The 18,173-nt window shown below is 35.9% G+C and overlaps 1 protein-coding gene across 1 annotated transcript in view; it reads left to right on the forward strand.

Moving 5' to 3' along the window:
* dlp (glypican dally-like) overlaps nt 1-18,173 on the forward strand; it is a 149,766-nt gene that overhangs the window by 57,853 nt on the left and 73,740 nt on the right. Inside the window, exon 4 of the mRNA XM_089104544.1 lies at nt 7,951-8,185. Coding sequence (XP_088960670.1) covers nt 7,951-8,185 — 235 coding nt within the window. The remainder of the gene's footprint in view (nt 1-7,950; nt 8,186-18,173) is intronic.

Below are 18,173 nucleotides of genomic sequence, written 5' to 3' on the forward strand. Positions count from 1 at the left end.
GGCATAAGATATTATTTAATTAAAATTAAAGTTAAATCAAGAAAACTGTTAAATTTAGATCAAACAGTAGACAGTAAAGAGTGGCGTTAAAGCTTGAAATGTGGAGAAAATATGCTACATATTACGGGTTGTCTCCTCCTCAATCCCTGATTTTCAGACTGGGTTTGACTCAATCAAGATGATTGAGTCATTCAAACTTTCTGTCAATCACCGTCAACGCTTGACTCAAGCGTCAAACAGGTTCCTAGACGGTCAATCATGCTTGAGTCAATCGATTGATGGAATCTTTTGATCAAAATGGTTTACCCTCTAGACCTCCTTTAGAGGAAAACATGACCCTAGAGCTTAGAGACAGTTGATATATAGTTGAGTATGGTTGACTTACCTATTGAGTATAGTATATATAGTTGAGTATAGTATATACCCAGTTGAGTATAGTATATACCCAGTTGAATATAGTACAGTATATACCTATCGTCTTGTAAAACATTTGAACTGATAACATTAATATTTAAAGCAAATGAGAATAAATGAGCCCCTTCTCGAAGCAATGTAAAAAAAAATTATTATTTTTTATTAGCCACATTTATCAGGTAATAGCATTCATTTATTCTTGAAGCAGTGAGAAAAAAAAAGTCACTTTAGCGTTTCTTCAGAGATTATTTTCGATTAGGCCTACTGGTCGCAGAACCGTACCCAGGATTTTTGGTCGGAAGGGATTTACGAAAGGAATTTTTGTTCGGAGGGGGAGGTACTAAAATTATTTCTATGGGGGGGTAAGTTTTTTCCCTGCATTTTATATGTGTTTGTGAGAGCGAGACATATTTTGTAGGATTTAGGAGAAACACACTTAATGTTTTGTTTTTATTAAAAAAACATGTATTTTTACAACCAATATATGAGCCGGAGAAATAGTTCTGGATGGGGTTCAAACCCAGTAACCCCAACCTTGGATACCCCCTAACTGGTTGACATAGGGAAAATATAAAAACAAATAAACTCGGATCCGTCACCGAAAGATTTCGTCCGTCCAAAATTATTGGTTGTTTTCCAAAGAGGAGTGTTAAAACAGCGTGTTTACGAGTTCTTGTATTTGCTCAATTTGAGGGTGTATTTTTCATCAAGATTGCTCTCTTTTTAAGTGTAATTTCCCCCTTTTCTAAAATATGTAAATGTTCCTAGACATTATTCAAAATTCATTTTTTGGGTATTTTCGACATAACACCTTTATCTTAGGTATTGTTTTCTTAGACCACACTGCCGTTCTAAGACGAACAAATAAACTTTCAAATGGGGATAAATCCATTTATTTAGACAGTTAAAAAAAAACAGGCACAAAAGTCCAGATATTTCAATTTCATATACAGCGACCGTCTTCAGTAGAAATACTCCGTAGTATTCAGTAGTATTTCTACTGAAGACGGTCGCTGTATATGTGATCGAAATATCTGGACTTTTGTACCTGTTTTTTTTCACTGTCTAAGTAAATGGATTTATCCCTATTTGAAACTTTATTTGTTCATTTTTGGGGATTTTCAATTACTATTGGCATGGGTCGCACTTTATTTACAGTTCGTTTCTTTAGAATAGTTTTCTCAACTTGGACCCATAGGAGTATTGTTTTATACATGCACACTTCTATGCCTTGACTCGGCGGATCCTTTTCTTGTCTGTTTCCATGTCTGAAAGAAAACAAAGAAAAAACATTGAAAGAAATAAATGAGAGGTTCTTCCTTTCCGCCACTTGATGTATGTCTTGGAGCACCACGTGTGCTGCACTTCTGCCACGCTTGACACAACATTACAGGGTACTGTTCTATTCTTCTATTAGTTATGTAAAGCAAACATCAAATACGCATTACCCGGTGAATTCCCATTTGACGCTATATAAACAAGGGGTTTCTCACTGCGGGAACTATATTTAAACTTTAGTTTTTGGGGGTTTAGGGGAAAAAAGGTACCCAGGTTAGGTTACGTATTTAATATATGCTATGATTTACCTCCACCCCCCCCCCCCCCCTCTGATATGCAAATATATAGCCGAAATTTGTTTTTAAACTGTTATATTTTATCCTATTTTGTTTTATTTCATTAGCATTAACCAAACTTCACTTCTCGCGTGTTTTCCAGCTAATAGAACAGTACCCATTACAGTCCCTGCATAACTTGGCACAGTTCCGCCATGCAAACTGGTGTACCTGATCTTCGACAGTCCACAACCCCTCAAAAAATAAAAATTAAACAACGTATTGCATTGTTCCATTTGTTGCATTGTTCCATGTCTACCATTCTCTGTCAACAGGAGATCATGATTCAGTGTTTAATGATAACTTAAATCGGTCCATGTAGTGAGCGGATAGCTGAATTTACATTAGTATTGTTGTCTCAATTACAAACCATTGTTTGCAAATAGGTAGTGTCTCCAGGTTTTCGCTTCTACAAACCTTGCATAAGTAGAACTTCATAGTATTGTTTGTTCCTGTCTGCAAACTAATGGAGTTGGAAACCAATGCCGCCGAAATGTCCTTTTCCGCTTGGTGGAAAATCCTTCCAGGGGTAGAGACCCTCCCCCCTCCCCTTGGAAAAAGGAAGACAGTAAAAAAAAAATTTGGGTCTTATCCTTCTGCAACTCTCTCCCTTTGTGCTCAGATCAGGGCCATACACAAGGGGGAGGGCTCAGGGCTTGGAACCCACGAAATTCTTAGTTTTGTAAATCTCTGAGCAATTCTTATTCATATTTTCAAATAAAAATCGTGTCTTTCTCTTCCCCCCTCCTCCAAAAAGAATCTGCCGCACTAGTCGGCCTCAGATCTGTTTGAAACCAAGTTCTTTTCATTTTCAATGAATATATTAATTACATATTAATATATTTAAGATGCTTCAATTTCTCTGCTCTATGCCTACTTATGTGGAAATTGTCCCCTCCACCTGGTTAAATTTCCTGACGGTGTTACTGATTGACTCCACTTAATTTTTACGAATTTTTATTTTTTTTTATTTTTCTTTTAATATTTACGAATCCTAATGAAAAGAAATTTTGGCTTTAAAATTTCCAATAGGGTGGTATGAATAAAACAATTTTAATCTAGAAGTTTCTGTTTCATTATATTGTAATGAAATATAATATATTATAAGTTATAGATTTATCCTCTTACAGTTGTTTCTGGCAGCTGCCACAAAAAAAAGAGAAAAAAATATTATGGACATTTCCAGACGGTGGAATAAGATAAAACTAAACCAAACTAAGTACTTGATCAGACACAAAAAACGATACTTTCAATAGGAAGCGCCAACATTTTATAAATTTTAGGAAATCCAAGGGGTCAGGCCCCAAGGCTCACCTTAGTAAGCACCTCGATATTTTGCCCATATATTTCCGAATATTGTAGCAATATAGATTTGTTCCATCTTGTTTACTAATTAGGAATCCTAACAAAAAAATCGGCAGGAGAATTTTCTAAAAAATGGAATAGAATAATGACTTTAGAACTATATTAATCCAAGCTAAGGATTTGATATTCTTTTCGATTGCTGACTATCAGGTTAGGTCTTCCTTCCGTCTGGTGGTTGATCTTGACGAAAGCCACAGAGAATAAAGTGGAGCGGTGATGTCAGGACGGCGGAATAAAATGAATATGACGCTTGTAATCGGGCTTCGATCTTCTACATTGTCAGAGAGGGAAAAAACTAAAATGTGGTCAGATTTTGAAGTATTGACATTAAAATCACATCCAAAAATAGGATTTACATAGGTTTCTAAGATGCCAATTCACAAGTGGAGAGGGTGCAAAATGGCTTTATCAAAATCTAGGGAGGTAATTTTGTTATTTAATTGTGTATTTTTGTATTTTTTATTGTGTATTTTGCGAACTTTTGTGTATAATGGTAATTGTGTATTTTTTCTGCGAACACAAAAAAACTATTTTTGAAATAAATCACAAAATGAGAGGCATTTTTCATAATTTAAGGGTTAACGGGGGCTAAAATTGGAGGATAAAATTGGAGGAGTATTTGCTGTAGAGTTTTGAGATCTATTGACAGATTTTATTCCATATTTTTTTCAAGTTTTACAAACGAGCATACGAAGTTCGACCAAGTGCTTATATACTAAAATCGAGAAAAATTAAATAAAACAGAGTGGTTAGTTGACTTGGGGGGGGGGGGGCTTGACGGGGATGTGGGACTAGGTTTAGACAAGTTCTTGTGCGACTCTGCTGTCTGAATTTGGTCTTGTACATTGTCTGGGAGAAAATTAAGCAGGATTTGGAGATTCAGTGTTAAAATGATTTTTAAAAATAGCGGGTTAGTTCCAAATTCTGTTGTTTGTTTTTGGTCTTATAATAACTTTACTCGCAAAAAGCAGGGTTTTTTGCGGTTACTGAAACTACCATCTTATTAATTAAAAACGTGTAAAAAATGATGAATAGGGTAGGTACTTCAATGGCGCGTAAATAATTTTTATGTCGGCGTCATCTTTGCTTCTTCTTCTTTCTTAATTTAAGCAGGTGGCTATCGATGTCTTTCTTAATTATGTCGCTATCCAACATTCTATTAGGGCTTGTTTATAATAGCGGCGAAGTAGACATATCACACTGGTTCTCAAGTCTGCGACTCACACAAGTCCGTATATTTGTTTCTGATTGGTGTTTTATTTTTAGCTGACTAATCACTGAGCCTTTGTACATTCTAATGTTAAGTAGCTCAAGGCTATATCCAGTATTTTGTTGGGGGGGGGGGGTGTGCAATTTCTTTTAACGTATACAAAATTTGTTTAAATGAATTTTATTTACGTTTTTATGAGTCAAACATTTTTTTTTGTGAATAAGGCATTGAAGTAGCTTTCTGTTGAAATTGTTGGCTTAAAAAGTAGCTGATATCTTAGAATTTACTCTCCCACCAGGGCTGCATTCAGATACACGATTTGAACCACCCCCTTCTGAAATATTTTCCAATTTGTAAGTTGGTCGTAAAAAGGCAGGTAAAAAAAAAAACTTATTTGAGACTGAGGCAAAATCCACGAGAGGTAAAACCTTTCATCTTCGTTCTGTTGGTAATTCCTCCTAAACTAAAAATTCTATTGGTACCCCCTCCCCCACCTGAACAAATTTCTGAATACGGCCCTGACTCCTACAGAAATTTTGTCAAAAAAGCACCATACTATATTTTAATCCCCCTCTCCCCAAAGAATAATTCCTTAATAAGTCCCTAACTATCGCACCTGTCGCAAGCAATGACCTGCTTGTCTAGTGAACGTCTTATGCAAAGGGAAATTTTGGAATTGACTTGGTTTAATTCATATTCGGCAGGCACGTAGTTAAGGGGAAATGGGAGAAAGGGAAGCTCTAAGCGGGAAGTCTCACTTTAAAGCATCATGTACCACAGGTGGCAAGTGCCATGCATGGCGCAACTGTTACAAGGGGGGCGTGCGCCTCGCATGGTGTGATACCCCTAGTCTTCAGTCCTCCTATATCTCATTTTTGTACTTAACCATTTCTAGAAATATGTTTTAGTATGATCTTAAAGTAATTATGTAGTAGCCTAATTAAAGTAATTAGGGTACGTGATAAATATCCCGACCACACTCAAAAAGTGAAGTTAATGAAGTGAAGTGAAGGCTAATCATAATGAAATATACTAAAATATAATACTTTAGTTACATAATTATAGAAACTACAACAGACAATTTTGGAAAGCAGGCTGCCCAGAACGCATTATATTAAATACGTAACCTAACCAAAATATCAACTCTATATATTATTAAATATTTTTTTTTAAACTGAAAGTAAGGAGCGACATCAAAACTTAAAACGAACAGAAAATATTCTGTATATGAAAGGGGCTGTCCCTCCTCAATGCCTCGCTCTTTACGCTAAAGTTTTTTATTGTTTTAAAAAATAGAGTTGTGAGAAAGAGCCAAACTTTAGCGTAAAGAGCGAGGCATTGAGGAGGGACAGCCCATTTCCTATACGGAATAATCTATGTTCGTTAAGTTTTAATGTCGCTCCTTACTTTCAGTTAAAAAAACTTGTTTTTCTTTATTAATTTTCTGAACGTTTTTGAATTAATGCAGGTTTTGATTTTGGCTCACCGTACATGAATAATCAAAAGGAAATTTGCATATTAATTTTACTTTTTTTTGGTTAAATGGTTTTCTCGAAATTTGTTTAATTTTATTTATGACCGTTTTTATTAGTGATAAATATATGTAACTTACGAATTAACTTACGTAACGAACTTCTATATTCGTATATTTTATTACGGGCCCCTAGTCAATACCTCACTTTTTATGCTAAAGTTCAAATTTTGTTCCAATTCTTTAAGAATGACCCCTTAATCTCAAAGACCGTTAATTAGAATAAACAGTTCTTATAAAAGTAGTAAACAAAAAACTTTAGCGTAAAGAGCGAGATATTGATTAGGGGACGAACCCAATCATATACGTAATAATTTCTGTTCGTTTTAAGTTTTGATGTCGATCCTTACTTTCAGTTGAAAAACTTTTTTTTTATTTAATTTCTGATCGTTTTTTTTAAATAATGCTGGGAAATCCGGTGCCCCCTTAATAGCAATGTCCCTTCCCCCATGAAAACTTCCTCCATGGAAAGATCCTCCCACGTAACCCCCGACCCCCCCCCCCACCCACTACCAGAAAAATCCCCCTGAAAATGTCTGTATACTTCCCAATAAACAATACTATATGTAAACATTGGGCAAAGTTCATAATTTGCAGCCCTTCCCCGGGACTGTGAGGGATTAATGATCCTCAAAGACCTAGTTATTACATTTTTCGACCATACTGAACAAAATGGCTATCTCAAAATTTTGATCAGGTGACTTTGGGAAAAAATGAGCGTGGGAAGGGGCCTAGTCGCCCTCCATTTTTTTGTCACTTAAAAAAGGCTCTAGGACTTTTAATTTCCGTTCGAATGAGCCCTCCTGTGATATTCTAGGACCACTAGGTCGATACGACCATCCCTGGGGAAAAAAACAACTAAAAAATAAATTAACACGCATCCGTGATGTTTTTTGGCAAAATATACAAGATTCCACATTTTTGTAGGTAGGAGCTTGAACCTCTACTCTAGGGTTCTCTGATAATCTGATGGTGTGATATTCATTAAGGTTCTATGACTTTTAGGGGGTGTTTCCCCCTTTTTTTGAAAATAAGGCAAAATTTCGCAGGCGCGTAACTTTTGATGGGTAAGACTAAACTCGATGAAACTTATATATTTGAAATCAACAGAAAAATCTGATTTTTGGGATGTATCTATTGGTATCAAAATTAGAGTTTCGGTTACTATTGAGCCGGGTCGCTCCTTACTTACAGTTCGTTATCACGAACTGTTTGAAAAATTTAATCAAAATATACCTGCACTGTAGTTTATCTCACTGAGACTAAGCTAATTATTCAGCGGAAAAACCCGATTTTCTGAGATCATCCAAATGAAACTGTAGGATACTTATCGGTTTTTGGAAACACACCCAAGAAGTTAAGTTACGTTAATCCTAATAAAATATAAAAAAATTGATGATAAAATAATATTTTAGAAACAAAATTATGAAAACCTATCCAACCTAACGTAACTTGACCCCCACCCCCTAATGTGTAAATATATAGCCCAAATTATACAAGTCCAATACATTGTATCATCCGTTACTTGTTTTTGCAGCTATGAAACTGGTTTTCTGAGATTTAACCTAAGCGTAAATTATTAAATGTGTTTCCAATAACCGACAAGTAGGCTACCGATCAAACCTCTTGAATGAGTTCGGGATGTTTAACAAGTACCGTAATTAGTAATTATATTGCTTTTATATATTTTAAAGTAATTTGCTTGTTTTTGCAGGTCTCCCCCCCCCCGGATTTTTTTTTATGCTTACTTGACCCGCTGTGACGTTTTTGTCCTTGCTTGTGATTTATTGACGTTAATGGTGTATTTTTCCTTTCAGAATATTTCAAAGAGCTGTTAGATCGAAGTAAGAAAGATTTTCACGACATGTTTAAGAAGACATATGGTGTTTTATACGAACAAAATAGTATAGTGTTTACGGATTTATTTGCTGACCTTGAATCCTATTATTCACGAGGTAAACCGGATTTAGAAGTTGCTTTGGATGCTTTCTTTACGAGACTTTATCAACGCATGTTCCGAGTTTTGAATGGACAGTACACTATTGATGAAACGTAAGAAGCCCCTTTATTATTATACTAGTCAAGGAGCCTGTCGGACAAAATAAATAAAAAAGAAAAAGAAAACCGCGCATACTCTTGGTGAATTGGAGAAATAATATTTCCTCTGGTGACATCAATGAGGGGGCCTCCTTTCCCCTCAGAGGTTTTTTGCCCTACCTGCTCTGAAATGTTTTGCCTCCCTTTAGATTACAAAAAACGGTGCTTGTTTAGTAGCGGATAAACACACGAGAAGTGAAGTTTCGTTAATACTAGCGAAATAAAACAAAATAGGATGAAAATATAATAGTTTATGAACAAATTTGGAATATATATTTGCACATTAGGGGAGTGGGGGTAAAGCATAGCATATATTAAATACGTAACCTAACCTAAGTACCTTTTTTTTGCCCCTTTAACCCCAAAAAACTAAAAAAAAAATTTTTCACAGAGTGAGCAATAGCTCACTAGACAGCGAAAACCAGTTTTTCAATGATATCTTTGACATGTTATATGCGGTTCTTCTTGCGTGAATATCGGCTACTAAACAAGTACCCAAAAAATACGGTACTGGTGCGTTATATGGTCACTTCTAAAAAGTCAAGTTTGGTTAATGCTAATAGGATGAATATATAATAGTTTAGAAACAAATTTTGGCTATATATTTGTATGTTAGGCGGGGGGGGGGGGGGGGTAAAGCATAACATATATTAAATACGTAACCTAACCTAGGTACCTCCCCCCTAAACCCCAAAAACAATAGTTTAAATATCGCAAACGCAATGAAAACTACTCCTTGCATTCAATTTCTCAATAGCGTTCTCTTGAAAATAACCAGTCTGGTGGTTTTCGTCTCTCATTAGTATGTAAAAGCGACCATATAATGCACCAGTACCAAAAATACTTTTTTTTTTGTATTTCCGTTGAAAAATGCTTTTTATTTTCATTGAAGAAAAAATGCACCCTCCCAGGTTTTAGAATAAACCGTTTGCCCCATCCCTCTATACTTTAATTGCCCCCCCTGTGTGTCTAATGAATTGACACCACTGTTTCCACTCCCCTCCTCCAAACACATAAAAGCAAATCAAATCTTGCCTTCATGCTTCAGGTGCAAAAAAACTACCACTGTGATGGTCGAAAACCAACTGATTACGAAAACCTATTCCAAATATGGCTTTATACGTTTTGGGAAAATCCTTCCGGATTCTGCAATCCGTTTAGAGATTTCGTCCGTTTTTGTGCTTGAAACTCTATAGATTTCTCTATACACCGAGTTGACCAAATCGTTGCGGAAAGCAAGAGTTTTTCAAACAGGAGAACGGACTTAATCTCCAAACGGATTGCTAAATCCGGAGTGATTTCCCCAATGCGTAAATGAACCAATACTCATGCCTGGCATTTTAGCTTTTGGTCGAGTTTCACAAAACATGTCACATGGCACCATTTGATTTTGTGCTGTTATTTAACCACACATTTGAGAAGGGTTTGAATTGGTGAGGTCTCACTATTGTGCAACCATGTGCTTGGGAAGGCCCAGAGGCTTGAGCCCAGGACTGTTTCTAAGGTTTTTGTTCGGCGGGGGGGGGAGGAGGGGATTTACCAAAAGAATTCTGTTTGGGTAGAGGTTTACCAAAGGAATGTTTGTTCGAGTATTTTTTTTTTACCGGTATTTTTAAGACTAATTGACGAGTCGGAGAAATATTTTTAGTTTTTAGGAGAAACACTCTTTTTACCTGCGTTTTACGACCAGTTTATGAGCCAGAGTAATTTTTTTGTAGCGGGGGGGGGAGGGGGGTCAAACCTGGCACCCCCAAAATACGCCCCTCTGGAGTCCGTCAAAATTGCAATTTTTTGTGCTTTCCCTGTGCAATTTTTTTTCTATAATGACGAAATCCCCCCTCTCCTAAATAAATTATCAACTTTTCTTATTATACAGCTCGAATTATTTGCAAGGCACTTGGCTAACACATAACACTATTGATATGGCATTACATATTCATAAAACAAATTCAAAGACTGAATATTTCCATCTTTATCAGTAATTCTGTCCAGCAGCTGTGACAGAACTATGATTGAAATCTATAATAGATCTTTGAATCGGATATCAACAGAACAGATCACACTTGACTGCATGTCAAAATGATGCATGAAAAAGATAAGGAAAATAAGGAATCGAATCCGGAAAAACCGATTTGCTTCCCCTTTTAAAGGACCCTGGCCTGTTTTAAGAGTGGTTTGGTTCATTGAACCTGTTTTGTTTCATTTTATTACTTGTCTGTTAAACAGAACATCCTCAAGAAGTGAAGTTGGGTTAATCCTAATAAAATGAACCAAAACATGATGATTATAATATAACATTATAATATAATGATTATAATATAACTACCTGTAGACGTTATGCCTGCAGTTCCATGAGGCAATTTCGTATATGGAAAGTATAAGAAATTTAAGGAAAACTGTATAAATTCGTGATTTTGGAAGGGCCACGGGTACGACATCTCTTAGGTACAAGGCCGTATTCAGGGGGGGGATAAGAGTTTTAACCCTCCCCCTCCCGAATGTTTGTCCAACTCGTAAAAAAGTAACACAAAGGCATATAAACAAATTTTTATGCGTTTTTTTTTTATTTTTACTCCCTCCGGAAAAAAAGATCCTGGATACGACTCTGCTTAGGTGCACGTACATGCTCAAAAGTATACGATTTTCAGGTTTATTTCTCATAGATCAGATACTTCAATATGCGTTGTCAGCTTATCTCTTCCCATTGCTATGAGAAAACAAAGTTTTCTCGAGTCTCTTTGCACTTTTTATTCAAATTATCAAATAAAGTATGTTTTTTTATTATTATTGAACCCTTTTCTAAATATTGTTTTTATATTACTGGCAATTTCCAGTCGGACCGCAGCAGAACAAATAACTCGCCACCGTGCAAGTACTGTATTGTCTGAAAAGGCTTGCATTCCTATCCAAAATCCTTGTATAACGTTCATAACCTGTTGTAAAGCGAGGTCATAGCCTATTCAAAGAGAAGAGCAGAGCTTACTTTGGTAATTGTTAATTATACGGAACACACTCAAGAATTTCTCTCTGGGTAAGATCCACTGTATATAAATATTATATAGCAAGATCACAGCTCAGTGATATTTGGCTACTACAAGCTTGGGGCGTAAAAGCTCCGCCCATATATCCGTACGATCAGTCGTCAGTGGTTCAGTGTATATTACCCTGGAACACGTATTTTGGCAGAAACTTTCTCAAAATGCCTTTGAAACCAACTCGAGACTTCGAAGCCTATTTTTAATTTCTACAAACATCTAATAATACCATTGCACTACTAATTACCGATTTTTATATATGTATTGGAATAAATTAGTTTAAAATTAGATTCTTTAAAATTTAGTTTTACAAAGATGAAGCCAAATTTCGCGTTCAAGAAGAAATCTGATTTGTCAACTCGGGAAAATATCTCATGTCGCTTATGTTTATACGTTCTCCGGTGCACTTGCATCTCGGTCCGGCTTTGTATAATGGTTGAGATAGGGAAGGATCTTACTGTATATTAAATTAAAAAAAAACAAGTTTTTTTAACTGAAAGTAAGAAACGACGTTAAAACTTAAAACGAACAGAAATTATTCCGTATATGAAAGGGGCTGTCCCCTCCTCAACGCCTCGCTCTTTACGCTAAAGTCTTTTATTGTTTAAAAAAATAGAGTTGTGAGATAGCCAAAATTTAGCGTAAAGAACGAGGCATTGTGGAGGGGACAGCCCCTTTCATATACGGAATAATTTCTGTTCATTTTAAGTTTTAACGTCGTTCCTTACTTTCAGTTAAAAAAAGCTTTTTTATTTAATTTTTGAATGTTTTTGAATTAATGCCGGTTTGATTTTGGAATCACTTTACATGAATAATTAAAACAAAATTTGCACATTAATTTTACTTTTATTTGGTTTGATGGCTTTCTCGAAACTTGTTTAATTTTATGTACGAACTTTTTTATTAGTAATAAATATACGTAACTTACGAATTAATATACGTAACGAACTTCTATATTCATGTATTTTAATACGTATATTAGGGGGTTCGCTTCCTATTCAATACCTCGCTCTTTACGCTAAAGTTCGAATTTTATTCCAATTCTTTAAAAATGACCCCTTAATCACAAGGGCCGTTAATGCTCTTATGAAAGTACTAAAAAATCTTTTAATTAAAGAGCGAAGTATTGACTAGGAGGTGAACCCAATCATATACGTAACAATTTCTGTTCGTTTTAAGTTTTGATGTTGCTACTTACTTTCAGTTGAAAAACTTGTTTTTTTTTAATTTGATTTCTGATCTTGTTTTTAAATAATGCTGGAAAATCCGGCACCCCCTTCGTAGCAATGTCCATTCCCCCATGAAAACTTCCTTCCTGGACAGATCCTCTCACATAACACCCGACCACCCCCCCCCCACTACCAGAAAAATCTCCCTTGAAAACATCTGTATACTTCCCAATAACCAATACTATAATATGTTAATATTGGGTAAAGTTAATAACTTTTAGCCCTCCCCCCGGGGACTTCGGGGAATCAAGTTATCCTAAAAGACATAGTCATCGTATTTTCGACCATGCTGAACAAAATGGCTATATCAAAATTTTGATCGGGTGACTTTGGGAAAAAATGAGCGTGGGAGGGGGCCTAGTTGCCCTCCACATTTTTGGTCACTTAAAAAGGGCACTAGAACTTTTAATTTCCATTCCAATGAGCCCTCCCACGATATTCTTGGACCATTGGGTCGATACGATCACCCCTGGAAAAAAAAAATAAATAAACACGCATCCGTGATCTTTCTTCTGGCAAAAAAAATGCAAAATTCCACATTTTTGTAGATAGGAGCTTGAAACCTATACAGTAGGCTTCTCTGATACGCTGAATATGATGGTGTGATTTTCATCAAGGTTTTATTGATGTTAAGGGGTCTTTTCCCCTTTTTTCGAAAATCAGTCAAATTTTCTCAGGTAACTTTTGATGGGTAGGACTAAACTTGATGAAACTTGATTTGAAATCAGCATAAAAATATGGTTCTTTTGATGTGTCTATTGGTATTAAAGTACCGTTTTCTAGAGTTTCGGTTACCATTGAGCCGGGTCGCTCCTTACTTACGGTTTGTTACCACGAACTGTTTGATTATTTATATACAGTGGCAAGATCTGACAAAAACCGGTTTACCTCTCTGCAGTCGGTTGTGATTTGCTTATTTTTAGTTATAAAATCTACGATGTAGGTATATTTAATTAAATATTTAATATGTAGAGGTAGTTAGGTATTTAATATAATGCGTTCTGTGCGGGCCGCTGTCAATAATTCTTTACTGTAGTTTCCATAATTTTGTTTCTTAAGTATTATATTTTCATCATATTTTGGCATATTTCATTAGAATTAACCTAACATAATTTCTTCGGTGTGTTGGGTATAATTAACAAGTACTCTTACTTTCTTATAGTTCTGTAGTAAAAGCGCGCTTTGATTTCACTGTTTTATGTCTGTGACGTATCTCCTGAGCCAATTACATCATCTCTTATATTCTGCAGTTTCTGGAGAGAAAATTAAAACCCCTTTTTAAGAGCCGATTGGTTAATCTATGTGAATTTAAGCTAGTAAATAAGAGAGCAAAAGCCAAGCTCCACGTGCTCGCTTTTCATTGTGGAAGCTAGTAAACCAAACAAATAAAAAAACTTTACAAGAAGATCCTATATTTCTCTATGGTCTTCCAGGCTGGTATCCAAGGTCTTTTTTTTGGGGGGGGGGAGGTGTCCAAAATGTTTTTCTAGTAGGGGAAGGAGGGCTTAGTTTGTTTTACCTGTAACATCAGCCGATAGAAATGCCGATAAGCTATCATATGAAAAGAGAAATACAGTGAGGCCAACCCATGTGTTGTGTCATATGAGTTTAACCCTCTGGAATAGCCTCCCGGACAGCATGAGGACCTTTGTTTCGGTTTCTTCATTGAAATCCCAAATGGAACAGTTTCTCCTCAGTCAAGATGCAGGGTGATAGCAAATTTCTTGTTAACATCAAATGAAACAAAAAGTTTCAACTGAAAGTAAGGAGCAACGTTAAAACATAAAACGAGCAGAAACTGTTCAGCACTCACTTCTGCATATTAGGTCTGCTCTATACCTATGTAAAAAAGTTCATTTAAGGCCCAAATTTTTGAAAATATCTTGTGAAACAGACCTTAAAAAAATTCAATTATTTGCAGTTTAGTTACTCAAACCCTATACTCGTTTCTCATAAGGTACATGGTACACAGGAAACAACACAAACTGGCGTAATAAATAAATTGCCTTGCAAATGGCAGTTTTTTTTCTTTTTAAGTACGATTAAAACAAATAGCTTTGGGGTGAACAACAGTAATTCTTTTTCATTTTATTGTCGGTGTTTTATCTACAAAAGAAATTACCGGAACAAATTAAAACTTGATCCTATCTGAATGGACGCAATTAGTGCCAATTCTGCATTCCTGAAAAAAAAGTTTTTTTTATTTAATTTTGCTATTCTACGGATTGGTGGTTTAGGGTCGAAGAGCGGAGTTAGCAGCTGAATAGAAAATTTATTGTTTATATTTTTTGCGCCTTTAGCACTCTCAGTTCTATTATTATTATTGAGGGGTTGTCCACTCTCTGCTATCTGTTGTATGGTGTATTCTGCCACATGAAATAGAGACACACTTGGCGCGTGTCATCTGGTGTGCGCGTTATTTGGAAATGAGGAACCACTATGGGTTGTGCGTGCCTCAACACGAGAAAGTCGCTCTCGAGTTCAAACCGTAGCAACGCAAATCTTTGAAAATGAGGGGGGATTTATTTTCCGATATCTAGGGAGGAGAAAATGTGTCAGGTTTTCAATTTTTTCAAAGACCCCCCCCCCAAAAAAAAAAGAAGAATTCGTCACAAAACGCACCAATATATAATCTAGTGGATATTTGGGTATAAGCCTAGATTAGGAGCTGTGGAGAAGGAAACATGTTAAGAAAACAAGGTACTGTTCTATTAGCTGGAAAACATGCGAGAAGTGAAGTTTGGTTAAGGCTAATGAAATAAAAGAATATAGGATAAAAATATAATAGGTTAGAAACAAATTCCGGCTATATATTTGCACAAAAGGGGGTTGGGGGTAAAGCAAGGGCGGATCCAGGATTTTTTTCGGGGGGGGGGTACTAATTTTTTACTCTTTCGGGGGGGGGGGTTACTAATTTTTTACTCAGTTTTCGAATAATTATACTTATTTTTACCTAGGTTTTACTAATTTTAGACTTTTTTTCGACTCGGTAAAAATTTTCTGGGGAGGTTCAAACCGGGGAAACCCCCCCCCCCCCCCCTGGATACGGCCTTGGGGTGAAGTATAATATATGTTAAATACGTAACCTAACATAGGTACCTTATTTCCCCCTAAACCGCAAAAAATTAAAGTTTAAACATAGTTCCCGGAGTGAGAAATCCCTTGTTTATACAGCGTTAGATAAGATTTACAGGGTAATAGGAATTTGGTCTTTGCTTTTTTCGAGTGTCTATCTCGCGTATTCTACAGCTAACATAACAGTACCGAAAATAATTCTTACTTCATAATATGCAGAATAATTGTAGTTAACACGGTTTGACTGCAGCTCCACTATAATCTGCAGCCCCTCCCCCCACCGATATGCAAACATATAGCATATAACCCAAATTTTATATCTCCCATGCATTTCGCCGTGCCACGCAACCGAAAGAAGAAACAATCCTCTTTTGTAACGAAATCAAGAAACGGAAAAGCACATGGGAAATATATAGTTTGGGTTATATATTTGCACATTAAGGGGCTGGGGGTAAGTATAAGGAGATTGCCGTCAAAGTTATTAACTAAAATTATTCTGCATATTATGAAGTAAGAATTATTTTCTTAACATGTTTCCTTCTCAACAGCCCCTAGTCTAGGCTTTTACCGTCATTGTTATATCCAAAATCTATATATTTATTATGCTCAAGATCTAGATGAACAAATTTAGATAATAATGCGGTTTTACTTCCCGATAAATCCAGTGCGCGTAAATATATACATATGGTACATAGTGTTTGCGACACCATAACACACGGTAATGCGCTGCTAGTGACCCCACAGAACAAAAAGTAATAGTAAGACGAAACAATAGTAAAAAAAGAGAAAAACGAGGATTATACAAGCCAGTGAAACATATGGACTAAAATGCAAATACTTCGGTCAAGACCTCCACTTGACCGTCCTCAGTGCAAGATAAAACATCAAAATTACTAATAAAAATCCATGGATACTATAAAAAAAAATTTCAAACCTTGAAACAAAGTGCAACTAAAATTTGAAGACCCTCTCCAGGTAACGCTGAAAGGGTAACTGAATAAAAAAATTCAGTACTGAATGAAAATTCAATTTTTTAATTTATACAGATCATTTTTAAAAGCTGAACGCTTTCCTGGTAAAACATCATCACAGATTAGGTTGCAAAATGTGATTTTTTTAAATATTTAAGTAAAAACGATTTGCATTTTAGTCCATATGTTTCAATGGCTTGTATAATCCTCGTTTTTCTCTTAAAAAAAAAAAAAATACCTGGAAAGTGTTTAAGTAATAGTGGAGTTTCTATGGAATCGTTGAGAAAGATTTCAGGTGTGTTTACGCAGGCTAGTTGTCTCTAAGCTGATGGGCTATGACCTATGAGGACATAATTATGCTTTCATTACCCTCTCCTGTACTCTTAAAGTACCTGGAAAGACGATTAAGCAGCAGTTTTGGGTCAAGCAGTCACTGAATGATAGATAGCGCTGATGATTTTTCCGTGCGACGCTGGTTTCAATTTACCCATACTCTGATAAGTACTCGTGACATTAGTTTAGAATTCATGTCTGAAAATGAAATTGCTTTTGTCCATCTGAGACGAGAGAATTGGCACTAATTCCTGTTTTACTTGGAAACGCTACAGTTACACCAGCTGATTATATTCAATGCGTCTCCGTCAGGTCACAAGCAAAAAACTAAATAATCCGGGTCGGTTTCCCAGCCTCCACTTTACCAACATTAGAAGGGGAGTTCCTGGCTAAAATATAAAAAAGGGTATTTTAGAAATTTAGGGCTGCAAAAGAAATCTTGTAAATTATATGGCAAATTCTGGAAATTATCAGGCAAATCCAAAGACTGGGGTTGGGTGCGGTGTAGGGACGCTTGTGACGTGAGGGGCTGGGGTCTTGCTTTTATACTAATTGTCCCCCCAGCACAATTTTTTGTATTATTCCCCATCCCTGAAAAAAAGTCCTTGCTTAGTGTGGCTTAGTTGCTTAGTGTGGGTCCTAAGGTCCCCACGTAGCGTCTGTGCCTATTTAGAAATCCCATTTCATTTCCCATGTAATATAGTTTCGCAAAAGTTTAAATTTGTTATTCCTATATTCGTATTGTGATTTTTGGATTGCTGAAAGATCGAACGTGAAAACTACTGTGCAAAAGACAGTGTGGCCACGGTAACTGAAAACGTGTTGTTACACGACAAATTTTGTAGGAGAGCGGAACATTAAAAATGTATTTACATTTTTGAGCCTCGCGTACAATGGGCGAGTTTGCTACTAATTGAATAAAAAAACAAGTTTTTTCAACTGAAAGTAAGGTGCAATATTAAAACTTAAATGAACAGAAATTATTGCGTAAATAAGGAAGGTTGCCTCCTCCTCAACACCCCGCTCTTTATACTAAGGGTTTTTATTATTAAAAAAGACCTGTTATTGTTTCAATTAAACGAACATAGAGTTTCAGGAGTCGTTCTTAAAGAATTGGGACAGAATTCAAACTTTAGCGTAAAGAGCGAGGTGTTGAGGAGGAGCAACACCCCTCATATATGCAATACCCTCATATATGCAATAATTTCTTTTCGTTTTAAGTTTTAATGTTGCTCCTTATCTTCAGTGAAAAAAACTTGTTTTTTTAAATTTAATTTCTGATAATGATTTATTTATTTCT

Source organism: Artemia sp. Qi Xiang Cuo, chromosome 18 (genome assembly GCF_049724085.1).
Source record: "Artemia sp. Qi Xiang Cuo chromosome 18, ASM4972408v1, whole genome shotgun sequence".
In the NCBI taxonomy this organism is placed as follows: Eukaryota; Metazoa; Arthropoda; class Branchiopoda; order Anostraca; family Artemiidae; genus Artemia; species Artemia sp. Qi Xiang Cuo.